The following is a 14,656-nucleotide window of genomic DNA, read 5'->3' as shown; positions in this document are numbered from 1 at the left end:
ACCCAGGGGGTCAATGGGTTCCTTGACTACTTAGCACGGGTTATTACAAACAAACTTTGACATTAAAACTAAAACTATAGCAAAAATGCACACTCTTTGCAAACAATAAATGTTCAAATGGTTGCATCCTTGAAGGCCCTTACTACAAATTTTGCAGGTCTTCTCTAGCTCCATGCTCGCACCTAGCACGGGAGCACTTATCTTCCTATCTCTCCAAGTTGAGCTCCGCGCTCACATCTAGTGTGGTTGAGTCCATCCCCCGCCTATCTCTCCAAGTTGAGTTTCACGCTTGCACCTAGCGTGGTCAAGTAATCTCCCACCTAGATCTCCAAGTTCAGTTCCATGCTCGGAGATCTCCATTGCTTGACAAAAAGGAAGAAAGAAACCAGGGGCCGGCTCTTGTAACTCATTTTTCTATGGGATTCAGCAGGTTATCTCAATCACGACTTGACTTGAACATTCTCAAACCCTTATTGTTAAGCAAATCAACTTTAAGAATCGCAAACATACTACAAGGGATAAATACACCCGCCTATCTCTCCAAGTTGAGTTTCACGCTTGCACCTAGCGTGGTCAAGTAATCTCCCACCTAGATCTCCAAGTTCAGTTCCATGCTCGGAGATCTCCATTGCTTGACAAAAAGGAAGAAAGAAACCAGGGGCCGGCTCTTGTAACTCATTTTTCTATGGGATTCAGCAGGTTATCTCAATCACGACTTGACTTGAACATTCTCAAACCCTTATTGTTAAGCAAATCAACTTTAAGAATCGCAAACATACTACAAGGGATAAATACACCCGCCTATCAAATGACACGTGTCAAATTTTTATTAATATTAAGTTATTAACGTAATGAAATTAATAATTTATTGATGAAATTTTGAAGGAAGATCTAAGAGTCTAAGTTGATATTTCTTAAAATTATATGGAATAAAAAATTTAATGAATAAGAATAGAGAATAAGAGCTTCTTTGGGATGTAAGACGATCACATCTCATTTCATGTCAAAATTTTTCATAATTTTCTGCTTAAACATCACTTAAATACAAATACTTTTTAGTTTCAAATATTCAATTTTTTATCTAATTAATACATAATCATTACAATTTTCTCAAACTTCCAAATGAAACAAAAAAAGAATCCAAATTTTAAAACAAAAATTATATTCTAACAATATTTTATTTTTATAATATTTTTATTCAAAATTTTCTCTCATTTTCTAAACTACAATAAAACATCTTAAGTCAAATAATTTCACTATTATTCATAAACTATTTCACTACTATATACAGAATTCTCGTTTCATCTCACTTCTCAAATAAACTCTAACTTAACTTTGAATAAGACAAATTATAAATTATTTTTTAATTTAATTAAATAAAGGAAAATTATAGGTACACCAACAAAGTGTACATATCATTTGTAATTATTTTTTAGGATTTTTGTTTGCTTTTTTATTTTAATATTGTGTTTTTTTTAATATATAAAAAATACTTCTAAAAAATTACATTATTGATACAATTTTTGGTTGAGTTTTCTCGGTGCCCTAGCATTGTTCTTAAATAAATGGCATTGAATAATGCTAGTCCCTTTTTTTTTCTCCTCAAAATAAGTGTATTTTTTTTTTATGCGTAAAGAAAAATAATATTTATAATTATGAGTATACAAATATCATATAATTATTTTAAAAAAAATAAATAAATATAAAATTCACATAAAAAAATCTATTCTTTTAATTATAGATATTTTCTTTAAAATAATTAATTCTTACATATTCTGCTACTATATCGAGTATTATATCAAAGACATGTTAAAAAAAAAAAAAAAAAAAAAAAAAAAGAAGAGAAGAGAAAAGAAGATGAAGGAACGAAGAAAAAATAAAAAATAAACAAAAATAAAAATCACATGCCAGCTATGCCGTTCTGTTTTGCGTACTGTCCTCTTCTCAGTTCTCATAGGCTTCCCTGATTTCGCCACCGATAAGGCCCGTCTTTGTTATTTCTCACTCTTCTCATTTTCTGCGGCTCCTTATCAAAAGGTAAGGATTCTTGCTCCGATCACTACTTTCCCTCCTGTTTCTCGGAAAAATCTTATGATTTGTTTGGCTGCTAAGAAAGATAGGAAGGAGGAAATTTTCTTGAGCATGAAACAACTTTTTGGCTCGGTTTTCTTTCCTTTTTCCTACGATTTCTCAGCACTCAAACAGATGGAAATTGAAGAAAATCCTTGCTTTATTTCATATCCGGAGTTTCTAATTTGATCCGTGTTGCCGTTTTGCGTGCGTACATCGTGCAGACCTTTGGTTCCTGAGAGAGTACTGGGATAACTATGGCTTCGATTATCGTTAATGTATCTTGTAATGTCCAAGGAATTAAGGGTTTGGAATTCCAGAACTATGTTGGACTTAAAGCGTCAACGAATTCAAAGCTCAATTGCGTGAAGACCGCTATAAAGGCTCTACCGCCACGTTTTTTGGTTGTAAGAGCGAGTGAGAGGCAGGATGGACCAATTAAGAAGATGGGGTTGAGTGATGCCGAATGCGAAGCTGCTATTGTGGCCGGGAAGGTGCCCGAAGCCCCTCCCGTTCCACCCAAGCCGGCAGCACCGACCGGCACTCCTGTGGTCCATTCACTTGTGAGTATTAGAACTAGATTGTCATTTGTTCCCAATCATATGGATATATTTTGGGTAACTGAAGTAGGTTTGGAAGTTTTGGACTGTCAAGATAATGGATTCATTGTGAAATGTTGATAAGTTCAATTTGAGCTTTGATGGGTTTGTATTGTGGATAGAGCTTTGTTACTGAAGATTGTAACTCCTTTGGATTGTTTTTGGTTTTATAAGCCATTGAATCGACGCCCTCGTCGTAACCGCAAGTCGCCTGTGCTGCGGGAAGCATTCCAAGAAACGCAATTATCACCGGCAAACCTTGTCTATCCACTTTTTATTCATGAAGGTCGGTACTGATTTGGATCTCTCTCTCTCTCTCTCTCTCTCTCTCTCTCTCATGTGCTTATATGCATAAAGCGGTCTAGATTTGCATGATCTAAACATGCCACCACGAAACTTGCAGGCGAGGAGGACACACCTATTGGAGCTATGCCTGGATGTTATAGGCTAGGGTGGAGACATGGACTTGTGGAAGAGGTGATTTAACTTAATCGATTCTATGTCTCATGCATGATTAAAATGATTTGCATTATGTTTTACAACCCAACATTGATTTCTCGAGGTAGTAGGCAAATACTTCAACTAGTGTTTGGCCAACTTAGGCTGCATTTGGTTGCAAGACTCAGCTGAGCTCAGCTGAATTTAGTCTAATTTTAAGTTGAGTCTAACATTCAAATATCTAACTTTTAAATTACTAAACTCATCTCAACTCAAAACCACCTTACATGTGGGACCCACAACTTTTTTCAACTTAACACATTTTTATACGCGGGACTCACAACTTTTTTCAACTTTTCATAAAAAGTACTAACTCACCTTAACATCTAAAACACACTTTAAATTGAGTTTAGATGAACCTCACATAACTCCCTCCACTACTCAACTTACTACTATTCATAAAGAATTGAGCTCAGTTGAGTTCAGCTCAACATTCAAACGCAGCCTAAAGCTGTTTTATAACTTGGACTGAGCTTTGCTATAAACTATCTGACTCGTGAGTTGATGACCTTATGCTCTGCTATTGGGGATTTTCTGGGGCATGTAGGGTTTTAATAGGTTGAGGCTACCGATATGCCCTTAGGTGACCCAAGGATGCTTTGGATTTTTTATCAATTTTGTGAAGCAGCTTCTATTTTTAGGAAACTGTTGAGAAGCCCAGAAAGAGAAAATCTGCCCAACTTCTGTATTATAAAAAATATAAACCTCCCAATTGGGCTTGAGAATTGGATTCCAAGACTGTCACATGAAAAGACCCAAAAGAGAAAATACACTAGAAAGAAGAAATAAACATCAAATCCCAACCCTTAAAACAGCATGCAAAATTAAGATTCTTTTAGTTTATTTTTATATTCTTTTTGAGCATTAATGCATCTCAAAGTTGGGGGCATTTTTGTTGTTTCCCTGTCTTTTATTGTGTGAAAGTCCATGGATAGGATTCTTTAGCGGAAACCCATCTTGAATTTATCTCCATGCATTATTGTCCCTGTTAAGTTGTTTGTGAATTACAAAAAATATGTTGATGATCAGTCATTCTAGGTGTATCCCTTGCTCAATATTCTTCATATACTTGACTTCTGAAAGTGCTTGAACAAGCACTGAATGGCTTATTGCCCCTGGACCTTGCCTCAGCTGTAAAATTTGTAGTGGTGGGATAGTTAGGTCTGAGGGTCATATTTTGCAAATCTCATTTTCTTCTTCTTTTTTTTTTTTTTTTGGGGGGGGGGGGGGAGTGAAAAGAAATCTAAAGTGATATTGTATTTTGAGTGGCTCATAGAATTTGTTGTAAGGATCTCTAGATGGTTGGCACAACTTTGAATTGATATCGAATTTTCCACTTTTCTGATGCAAGTATCCTGACTCATGAGAATCTTACTGAGTACCCATGGTGCTTTGGACCAAGTTAACTATTTTAGATGTTGGTTGTACTGTATCTAAGAACATTTACAACTGGGTAGACATTAGATCTAGTTTGAATCGTTCCAATTAGAGTAACTTTTAAAAATTTTCTTTTTCAAGTGTGTTATCTCAAAATAATTTATTTTGTGGCCCTGTGGACAAATTTTTGAGTAAGCATTTCCTGAACCAGGTTGGAAAGGCTCGAGATGTTGGTGTTAATAGTGTTGTGCTCTTCCCCAAAATTCCAGATGCTCTCAAGGTTCTTACTCTCAGTTCCTACTTTTGAGTCACCATCATTACTCATTCACTGTTGGTATGGCTGCTGGTCTGTTCCTACTTTTGAATCACCATCATTACACATTCACTGTTGGTATGGCTGCTGGTCGAGTAATCCCTCCTAGCCGTTGCCTAGAGTGTAGCCTGCCTGTTACTTTCCTTTCCTACTTTCTTTCATTTGGTTTCTTTAGGGGGGGTTGTTAAGATTGAGTTTCCTCCTCTTCCACATAATGATGAATCGTGATTGGTTTTTGCATCTTAGTCCTCAACAGGAGATGAAGCATTCAACGACAATGGGTTAGTGCCTCGAGCAATACGGTTACTCAAAGACAAATACCCTGATCTTGTAAGTCAATACACCATTTAATTTTCCTGGGGCTATAGATGGATTTAAAGGTCACAGTTGTTTTCAATCTATTTCATCAGGTAATCTACACTGATGTTGCTTTAGATCCGTACTCCTCCGATGGTCATGATGGTATTGTCAGAGAAGATGGTGAGAATTTTTATATTTGAGATGTTGCTGTTATCCTTATAAAGAAAAGTGTGAAGACTCTTCTCAAAAAATGTTTTAAGAACTTAGAAGAGGCCAATCTACAAGGCAATAATGAATGCTTTCTCTTGACAGTAGGATCGTCTGATGTCTCAAGGCAGCTGATGATCTAGGACATGCTTCTGCATGTTATGCTTTTCTTTCTTTTGCACCTCAATAACTTCTTAGACTGGATTTCCCAAGTTCCAGAAAAAATCTGATCATTATTCTAGCGAGTCTGATTCTATGGCATTATGGTACCAAGTCTAATTATGTGCGTATTACTGATAACCTGCAGGTGTTATAATGAATGATGAGACCGTACACCAATTATGTAAGCAAGCTGTTTCCCAGGTACTTTGGTTTACAGTTTGCACAACTACCTGATATACATACATACAAACATACATGCAATAATATGTATACATACAACATGTATATTGGGGTTTTAAATATACCGAGTACTGTACTGAAGTTTCTGCATGTGCAATGGCCTATCACTCATTTTGAATGTCATTTTTAAGCCTTCACATACCAAATTTTCAGAGCTTTCCTTAATTTGTACCGAATGGGTAAACTGAGATGCTTCCACTTGAAAGTTATTGAGAACTACTCTTTTCTGGGACTTTCTAAGTTGGTAAGATGGTATATCTTTTAAATGCTTCAAGTCCATGATGCCTATTCAAATATCCCATGGCTTCTGATTCAGTGAAACAAGGGAAGGTACTGGTAATCAGCAACCTTGGTGGAGGGTTGCAATATTTACCTCGAGGTTGTTAAGCGTAATGTGTGTTTTGCATTTCACAGCTGTTATCTGACTATATATTTTTTTTAACATTTTGGCTTGGCTACTTCTATGTACAGGCTCGAGCTGGAGCTGATGTAGTCAGTCCAAGTGACATGATGGATGGACGTATAGGAGCTATTCGAGATGCTTTGGATGCTGAAGGATTTGAGCACGTCTCAATAATGTCATACACAGCGAAGTAAAGATCACCTGATTTCTCATTTTGGTCCTTTGATCACTTTCTATTTTGTGCAAATAAAGTGCATTCTTGACAATTACTTACATGTAACAAATTTGCAAGTGCGCATGTTTTGCCATGTAGCATTACTAAATCTCAGTGAGTTCTTGTTGCTTTGATTCATACTAGCCTCCATGCATGAAGCTGCAAAAGATCTAATAGGGCTCAACACCCACCAGTTGCACGTGTAACTTAGTAAAAATATCAAGCTCCTCATTTCTCTGTGCAATAAGATTTAGAGGTTATTAATAAATATATGAAACTTCACACAGTCGAGAAAAAGAAAAACTAAGTGGGTTCGTGTGAATGCTTTTCATGCAGAGCGGAGGAGGGAGGGTGAGGGAGGGCAAGAGAGGAAGAGGGAGAACGAGGGATAGAGAGAGAGAGAGAGAGAGGTGGGGGGGAGGTAATGTGGGTGCTTTACAGTCCATCAAAGTACATGAAAGTTGCATTAGATATCTTTCATGAAACATTGTTCAACATTTTAGTTATGTAGCTTCTAGAAATAGAATAAATGACATCATTTCACAGGAACAATAGCATATAGAGGTTTTCAGCAATTGAGACGTGTTTGCCCTATTCTCTGAGTGGGATAGTTTTAAGAAATCATTTACATTTTCCTTATCAGCATCTGTTATTTGAGCTTTCTCTCTCTCTCTCTCCCCCTCCCCCTCCCTCTCCTGGTAATAGATCCTTTCTGCCTTTTGTGATTTTGTTTCATAAAAGCTGTGGTCCTTAAGAATGCAACTGGGAAATGTCATTTCCTTGGGATGCCCAAACACTTATTGACTGGATATTTCTTCATTATGTTAGATTTCAGTCTGATTCGTACAAGGTTTTTTTGGTGGTTTATACCACGATATGTCTACACCAGGTTTCTAGGTTGACGAACTATTGTAATTATTGGAACTTTTATCTAGTTGGATAGCATTTATAGATATCCTTCTCCTCAGCTTTTTTTGCCACATTTGGTGTTGGTCATTGATTGAGTTTTCTGTCTCTATAATGGTGCAAACAGATATGCAAGTTCATTTTATGGTCCATTTAGAGAAGCACTTGACTCGAATCCGCGCTTTGGAGACAAAAAGACGTATGTACTTTTTCTTAAATTAAATTTTATGTTAACATTTTTACATAATGTCCTGATGCTCAGTTTTGTGTTTTATTCGGAAACAAAAGTTATCAGATGAATCCAGCTAACTATAGAGAGGCTCTGGTTGAGGTCCATGAAGACGAGTCTGAAGGCGCCGATATCCTCTTGGTTTGTTTTTTTGTTTCTTTAATTGTTGAACATGTTTACCTAAGGCAGAAGCTTCCTTTATGCTAATGTTAACTTGGATGACAGGTAAAACCTGGTTTGCCATATTTGGATATAATAAGGCTTCTTCGGGATAATTCTTCTTTGCCAATTGCTGCATATCAGGTACTTTTTTTCCCTGAGCACTGCATATAAAATATTTTCATTAATTTGTGTACCTTCCAATATCATTTTTAATAATCTGAGACTTCCCTCATTCATCCTAATCACCCAGTCCTTGATTCATTTTCTCGTCTTTGAATTTTGTGGGCTATCTTAGCTTCAAGATGGAATTCATTTTGGTGTTGCTTTCCCACTTTGTAATTTGGGATCTCCTTAGTACCTTGAGCACCAAGATCTACTTACTCTTTGAAATAGATCATGATTGTTTGCGAATATGCCCTGGAAATGAATATATTAGCTCTGACTTCGAAGACATGCTATTTAGACCAAGTATTGGTGCAGAAGCACTTAAAGATTGAGAAGAACAAAAACTGTCTTGTTAAGGCACTAGTAAATCGTTATATCAAAAATATTCCATGGATTTTATAATTTCAGGCGGGTTTTGAATCCCATCATTTAAAAAAAAGGTCTCTCCATAATATTTGTGCTATGTTGAAATCAACATTATAATTAGCCTTTCCAGTAAACTTGCAAAGATATTTCCCCTCCAAACTGTTGACATTATGTGAAGGAGGGGTAGCATCCAAGCGTTTTCACTTCTATGCTTTCCAGATGAACCTTTTAAGAGCACATCAACAATCTTTTCCTTTTACTGAAATGTAATATGCTATAAAGCTTTTCTTGCAAACATAGCCTAACTTCTCTGTCATTGGGGAGAGGAGGGAGGGGGTTTCGATTACCAAAAGAAAAATCTTTCATCATATGGCTGCAAGTATGTGGGATTATAGTGGACATGCTCTCTCTCTCTCTCTCTCTCTCTCTCTCTATATATATATATATATATATATATATATTTAACTGGTACTTACCTATCAAAAAGTGCTTGTAACCGCCCTACCATCCTTTTTGCCTGATGTTATACTTTGATCTCCCCACTCTTGATTGTGTTTGTTTAGAGTTGCTTTAATTCCATGGACTCATGGTTTGGGTAGGCACTCAAATTTTCTTTATTTCATGGCTTTAGGTTTCAGGCGAGTACTCAATGATCAAGGCTGGTGGGGTTCTGAAGATGATTGACGAAGAGAAGGTTATGCTGGAGTCACTGCTGTGTCTCCGGCGCGCTGGTGCTGACATCATCCTTACATATTTTGCCCTACAAGCTGCTAGATGTTTATGTGGTGAGAAGAGGTGAGACTTATGTATAACAATGTGATAAGAATAATAATAATAATGAAGCGTGTCCTTTCTATGTAAAACCTTGAAAACTTGAATTCCTGATGACGTTGAGCTGAAATTGGGAATTCGTTTATTAATATGTTTGTTTTACCTTCTGTTGTTTCTATAGATCTAGAGTGATGAAGTGCTTGAATACTAGACTAGTTCTTTTTAGTACCCCTTAACTTTGAAGAAAGATGTAATCTAGAATAAAAATTGTCAGCTTTCACAATTTGTTTTGTTCTCCTACAATATGAAGAAATACACATTTGCATGTGCCATTCTCTGCTAGTTGCTGAGTTGTGATGGAGCCAAAACCTGATCCGTTAGATCTGTTATTCTGTTGAACAGGATCGCATTTCATAATTATTTGTTTGTTTTTGGACTTTTTGATAGTGGCCAAATGGTTGTCACTTTCAAGGTTAATTTCTACACATTAATACTTAGAAACAGAAACCTATAAACCTATAATGAAAGGGTCGGTGGGGTTATCGGGTAAGTTCATTGCTCTCATACCATCGCGGCATTCGTAGTTTAGATGCAGAGAACTTTGTGAGTGGAGATGGTTAGGTTTTGAAGTTGCTATCACTCTGGTGACCCCAAAATCATGTCCGTAGGTCACCGTTAAGGTTAATTGTCGTCGTCGTCATCATCTGGCAATTGCTATCTTCAACAGAAAATTTGCACAACAACACAGGGTGCAAGAGATCTCTTTGGTTCTATATTCTCATGTTACCTAGGATAAGATCAATTCTATTTTATTTTGAGTTTGTAATTTCCAGCCACATCTGTTCATGTGGCACAATTAGGTACTTTTTTATGTCAACCACGTAAATGGAGAATTACTTAAAATATGTTGATTAGTGTGACTAGGCTGCGTTTAGATGTTGAGCTGACCTCAGTTCTTTATGAATAGTAGTGAGTTGAGTAGTTGAGAGTTATGTGAGGTTTATCTAAACTGAATTTAAAATATATTTTGATGTTAAGATGAATTTAATACTTTTTATGAGAAGTTGAAAAAAGTTGTAGATCCCATATATAAAGATGTGTTAAGTAGGGGTGTATATTTAAACCGAAAAACTGGTCTGGACCAGACCTGTTGGACCAGTTTTGAACCGGTCCGGTCCAGGACCGGTTCTTGTAATGTGCAAACTAGCCGGAACCGGTCGGGTTCCGGTTTTAGGATTTCTCGGACCGGACCGAACCCGTTGATAAAATATATATATATATAAATTAATATTTTATATATAAGTTTTATACAAAATTAAAATTATACAAAATATTATATATATAAGTTTTATATATAATGTATAATTATATGTGAAATTTTTATATATAATATATATAATTATATATCTTATATGAAATAATTTCATATTATAATTAATAAATTATAACATAAAATGTTCATCTTAAATATGAATATTTATAATTTGTTTGATCATATGCTATTAATATAATTATATATAAGATAATGTTATTATAAAATAAAAGTTTAATTTTAAAAATGAAAATTTAATTGACCATATATTATATAGCTATAGACTAATATATAGTTTATAATTAATATTAATATATAACTATACTAATAGTCTAATATTAATACTATTATATAATCTAATAATTTGTATAACTATGCTAATATATAAGTTTATAACTAATACTAATATATAACTATACTAATAGTCTAATATTAATATTGTTATATAGTCTAATATATTATATAACCATACTAATATATAAGTCTATAACTATTTAACTAATATTATAGTCTAATGTAGACTATAGTTATACTTAGTTATATTAAATCACTATAACTAATACTAATATATAGCTATACTAATATTATAATATTAATACTATCATATAGTCTAATATATTATATAGCTATACTAGTATATAACTAATAATAATAGTCTAATATAGACTATAGTTATACTAATTAGTAATCACTATAACTAAATCACTATTAATCACTATAACTAAATCACTATAGTCTATAAATATTAACTATGTATCAAAGGTATTACAAATATATATAAATTATAAGTATCAATTTCCCAAACCATCAATTTTCTTTTTAATTATCATTTGAAAAATAACAATTGAAAGTAGAAATTAAAGGAAACGGTGCCTTTTTCTCTCACAATTCCTGGTTATACCATAAGGCATAAACCCTAAAACAATTTCAAACAGCGCCCCTCTCCTCACTCTCGTCTCTCGTCTCCACCTCTCTAGTCTCCCTCTCGTCTCCGTCTCTCTACCTCCCCTCACTGACCGTCGCACATACCGTGAGCTCATGGCATCACTGTTGTCATCATCGAACCTCTCCTCACTCTCATCTCTCGCCTCCGCCTCCCTAGTCTCTGCCTCTACTCTGCCCTCTCATCTTCGTCTCTCTACCTCCCTCTCCGTCTCTCTACCTCCCCTCACCGGCCGTCGCACATACCATGAGCTCACGGAATCACTGTCATCGTCGAACCTCCCCGCACGGACTTACGGCCTCACCTCACGTCTTTGTTTCTTCGATTCTTCATGGTAATCTTTTTCCATTATTTTTTTCATTTCACTTATTTAAGTTATTTGAAATTAATTCAAGTTATATGAATCATTAGGGTTTTGTGATTGTGTTTGCGTTATTAGGGTTTTGTGATTATGATTGTGAAATTGCCTGAGAGTGCAGTTTATTGTTGATGGGAAGCTTCTGTAACCCTCCATATGAACTAGAAGTCTGTGTTGTGTATATGGATTAACTTTTTTGAGTTTATTTGTTTTTGTGTCTGTGTGTGTTTTTGTTATATGTATGTGTGTATTTGAAATTTTCGATGATAATAACATTTGAATTTATATGTGTGTTTGTGCTATTAGGGTTTTGTGATTATTATTGTGAAACTACCCGAAGTGCGTTTATTGTTGATGGGAAGCCCCCCCCTCTCTCCATATGCGTGAACTAGAAGTCTGTGTTTGTGTATATAGATTAACTTTTTTGAGTTTATGTGTTTTTGTGTCTGTGTGTGTGTGTTTGTTTATATGAATATGTATGTGTGTCAGTGTATTAGAACATTTGAAACTTCCGATGATAACTGAACATTTGAATTTATATGTGTGTTTGTGTGTGTTAGTGTATATGTCTGTATGTGTGTTTGATAGTTTGTGTATATGGATTGCATTATAAAACAGATTGTGTGTTTTATATGTGTATTTGATAGTTTGTGTATATTGATTTTTTTAGTAAAAAATCAAAAAACAGGATCGGAAACCGGTTAAACTGGAGATACCGGTTTAGGAAGGTAACTGGTGCGTAATCAATTTTGAAAAATGCAAAACCGGTACTGTAACACCCTCTTCCTGAAGGCTAAGAGTGTCACGTATTTTCCATAAAAATAAATCCGGCGAGAGATCCCAAATTTCATAAATGAAATTCTAATTTTATTTTGTAGAAAATATCTAATAAAATGTCACCCAAAAACATTAAATGAATAAACTGAATAAATTCATGTCATAAAAACATGTTTTATTTTAGAAAGTCTGAATTAAAAATAAGTGATCCTTCTACTCCTGGTCTGCCTGCTCGTATTCATCATCCTCACCTGGGTGGTTAAAAACATGAAAACAAACTAAAATGAGTCAAAGACTCAGTAGAAATTCATCACAACGTGAACATAGTAAACGCAAGGTTTTCATAAAATTTTCATGCTGAGAGTTTAGTATTCATGACTGTTCATACTGATGCTTATGCTATGTAAAACTGGTTTAACTGAAATAACTGACTGATCTGACTGATTTAACTGATTTAACTTATTTATCTGACTGGCCAACACACTTAATCCTGTGTGCGAGGTTGTGCACCGACCCCATGTCCCGCTGCAGCAAGGGGAGCCGCTAATAGTATTCTGGCATACTATAGTGGACCATGACTGAGTTCGTGGCTTGCACACCACCCTGAAACTGAACTGCATTGGTACCATGCATCTGAATGATCATCTTATTAACTGATTTGATCTTATCTTACACTTGAATTTAAGATGGCTTACGTGTCTTACACACATGAGATGCATGACATAATACATACATAATTATAATTTCTGAATCTGAACATGATGCGGAATGACATGATCGTATGCTATGCTGGATGACATGTTTGCATATGACATGAGTGGTTTATTAATAATGGCTGTCAATGAACTGGCTTGAATAATACTTATATATAAGTTAAACTGTGATGATCCTAATTTATGATCAAATTACTTATCTCGCTGCGCTTCTTTTTGAATAACACTTCGTAACATGGGACCTATATAAAATAATAACTATCACTAAATTTGTTTGGAAACAAATAAGTACTAATATCTTACATAATTAAATTCACAATCTAAAAAATAGTCAAACAAATCTTTTGTTTAACCCTATAATCAATAAATCATAGTATTTAAATTACTTAAATACTAATATATAATTTAGTAGAATACTCGAGCTATTTTAAAGTAATTCATAAAACTTAAATCCTTAACTAAGTTTCACTTCTTAATATAATAATTAAATCTTATAAGAAACCTAATAAATTCTATTAGAAATTCTTAACATCATAATTTTATTAAATTCTACTAAATAGACAAAAGAACATTAACAAAATATTAGTCTCAATAATATATTTTGAAATATATTTCAGTTCTTTAACACATCATTAAAATGGTCTTTGACTAATATATATATATTTAATTAAAAACTGACCTTTAAAAATATTAAGCCCAATAAAATCACAAAGAAATAAAATAAGATCAAGCCCAACTTAAAATACAAGTTCATTTAAACATCATTAAAATTTGAAAATAGTTGCAAATTCTAGCCAATAAAAATATTACTACAAGAGTCCATCTAAGCAAGCCCATCCTATTCACATAAGGGTCTAGGGCCCATTGGCCCATCAAGAACCTAAGGGCTCCACTAGAACCGAATACAAGGCCAAAACAAAAACAAGGGACAAAAACTAAGAGTTTGAGAGAGAGGGAGAGCCACTGCAACGGACTCACCGAGAGAAGAAGAAAGCCAATGCGACGGCGGTTCTGGCGACAAGCAAGGGGTCACGGCGGCGCAACTAGTGACTCCTCTGGGGTGGTGCTACACCGAGAGAGAAAAAGAGAGAGTTTAGAGAGAGAACTATGCTAAACCGAAAACAAGAGAGAGAGAGAAGGCTAGCGGTGGTCAGCTTACCGGAAAGGGAAAGGGCTCGACGGGGGCTACGGTCGGGGGCTTCTGTGAAGAGAGTGGGTCGACTACTATGTTTGGGGAAAACTTAGCCTTGCACGGTGATTGAGAGTGGAGCAAAGCTCACGGTATGGAGAAGTTCCAGTGAGATGGCTTACGGCTTCGAGTTTCTCCTCTCGTATACGAGGTAAACAAGATTTATAAGTGTAGAAAATAGGGAAAAATAAAAGAAACCCTAGAAGAGTATAGGCGTGCATGTGCAAGAGAGTGGAGAGACGTGCGGAGTGGAGAAAATTACTCATCAACAGAGTCGGTTTCCACTAAGATGTTAACAACAAACACTGAGAAACGTACGGATTTGAGGTTTAAAGTGTTTAAATTTAGAGGCTAAAAACAGAGATGAGGTTCGGTGGGCTAG

At 35.2% G+C, this 14,656-nt stretch overlaps 1 protein-coding gene across 1 annotated transcript; it reads left to right on the top strand.

Annotated features, from left to right (window-relative positions):
- Positions 1-1,906: 1,906 nt before the first annotated feature.
- LOC109020143 (delta-aminolevulinic acid dehydratase, chloroplastic-like) lies at positions 1,907-9,267 on the top strand. The gene is made up of 13 exons (XM_019002558.2): positions 1,907-2,037; positions 2,295-2,633; positions 2,844-2,955; positions 3,073-3,146; positions 4,756-4,824; positions 5,104-5,187; positions 5,268-5,337; positions 5,672-5,727; positions 6,238-6,359; positions 7,417-7,488; positions 7,578-7,659; positions 7,744-7,821; positions 8,843-9,267. Exons 2-13 carry the CDS (start codon positions 2,328-2,330, stop codon positions 9,008-9,010), a joined length of 1,293 nt encoding a protein of 430 aa, XP_018858103.1. The 5' UTR covers positions 1,907-2,037; positions 2,295-2,327; the 3' UTR covers positions 9,011-9,267.
- Positions 9,268-14,656: the final 5,389 nt, after the last annotated feature.

This window comes from Juglans regia, chromosome 15 (assembly GCF_001411555.2).
Source record: "Juglans regia cultivar Chandler chromosome 15, Walnut 2.0, whole genome shotgun sequence".
Classification (NCBI taxonomy): domain Eukaryota; kingdom Viridiplantae; phylum Streptophyta; class Magnoliopsida; order Fagales; family Juglandaceae; genus Juglans; species Juglans regia.
The sequence above is the reverse complement of the archived record's forward strand: the minus strand, read 5'-3'. Positions and strand labels throughout refer to the sequence as shown.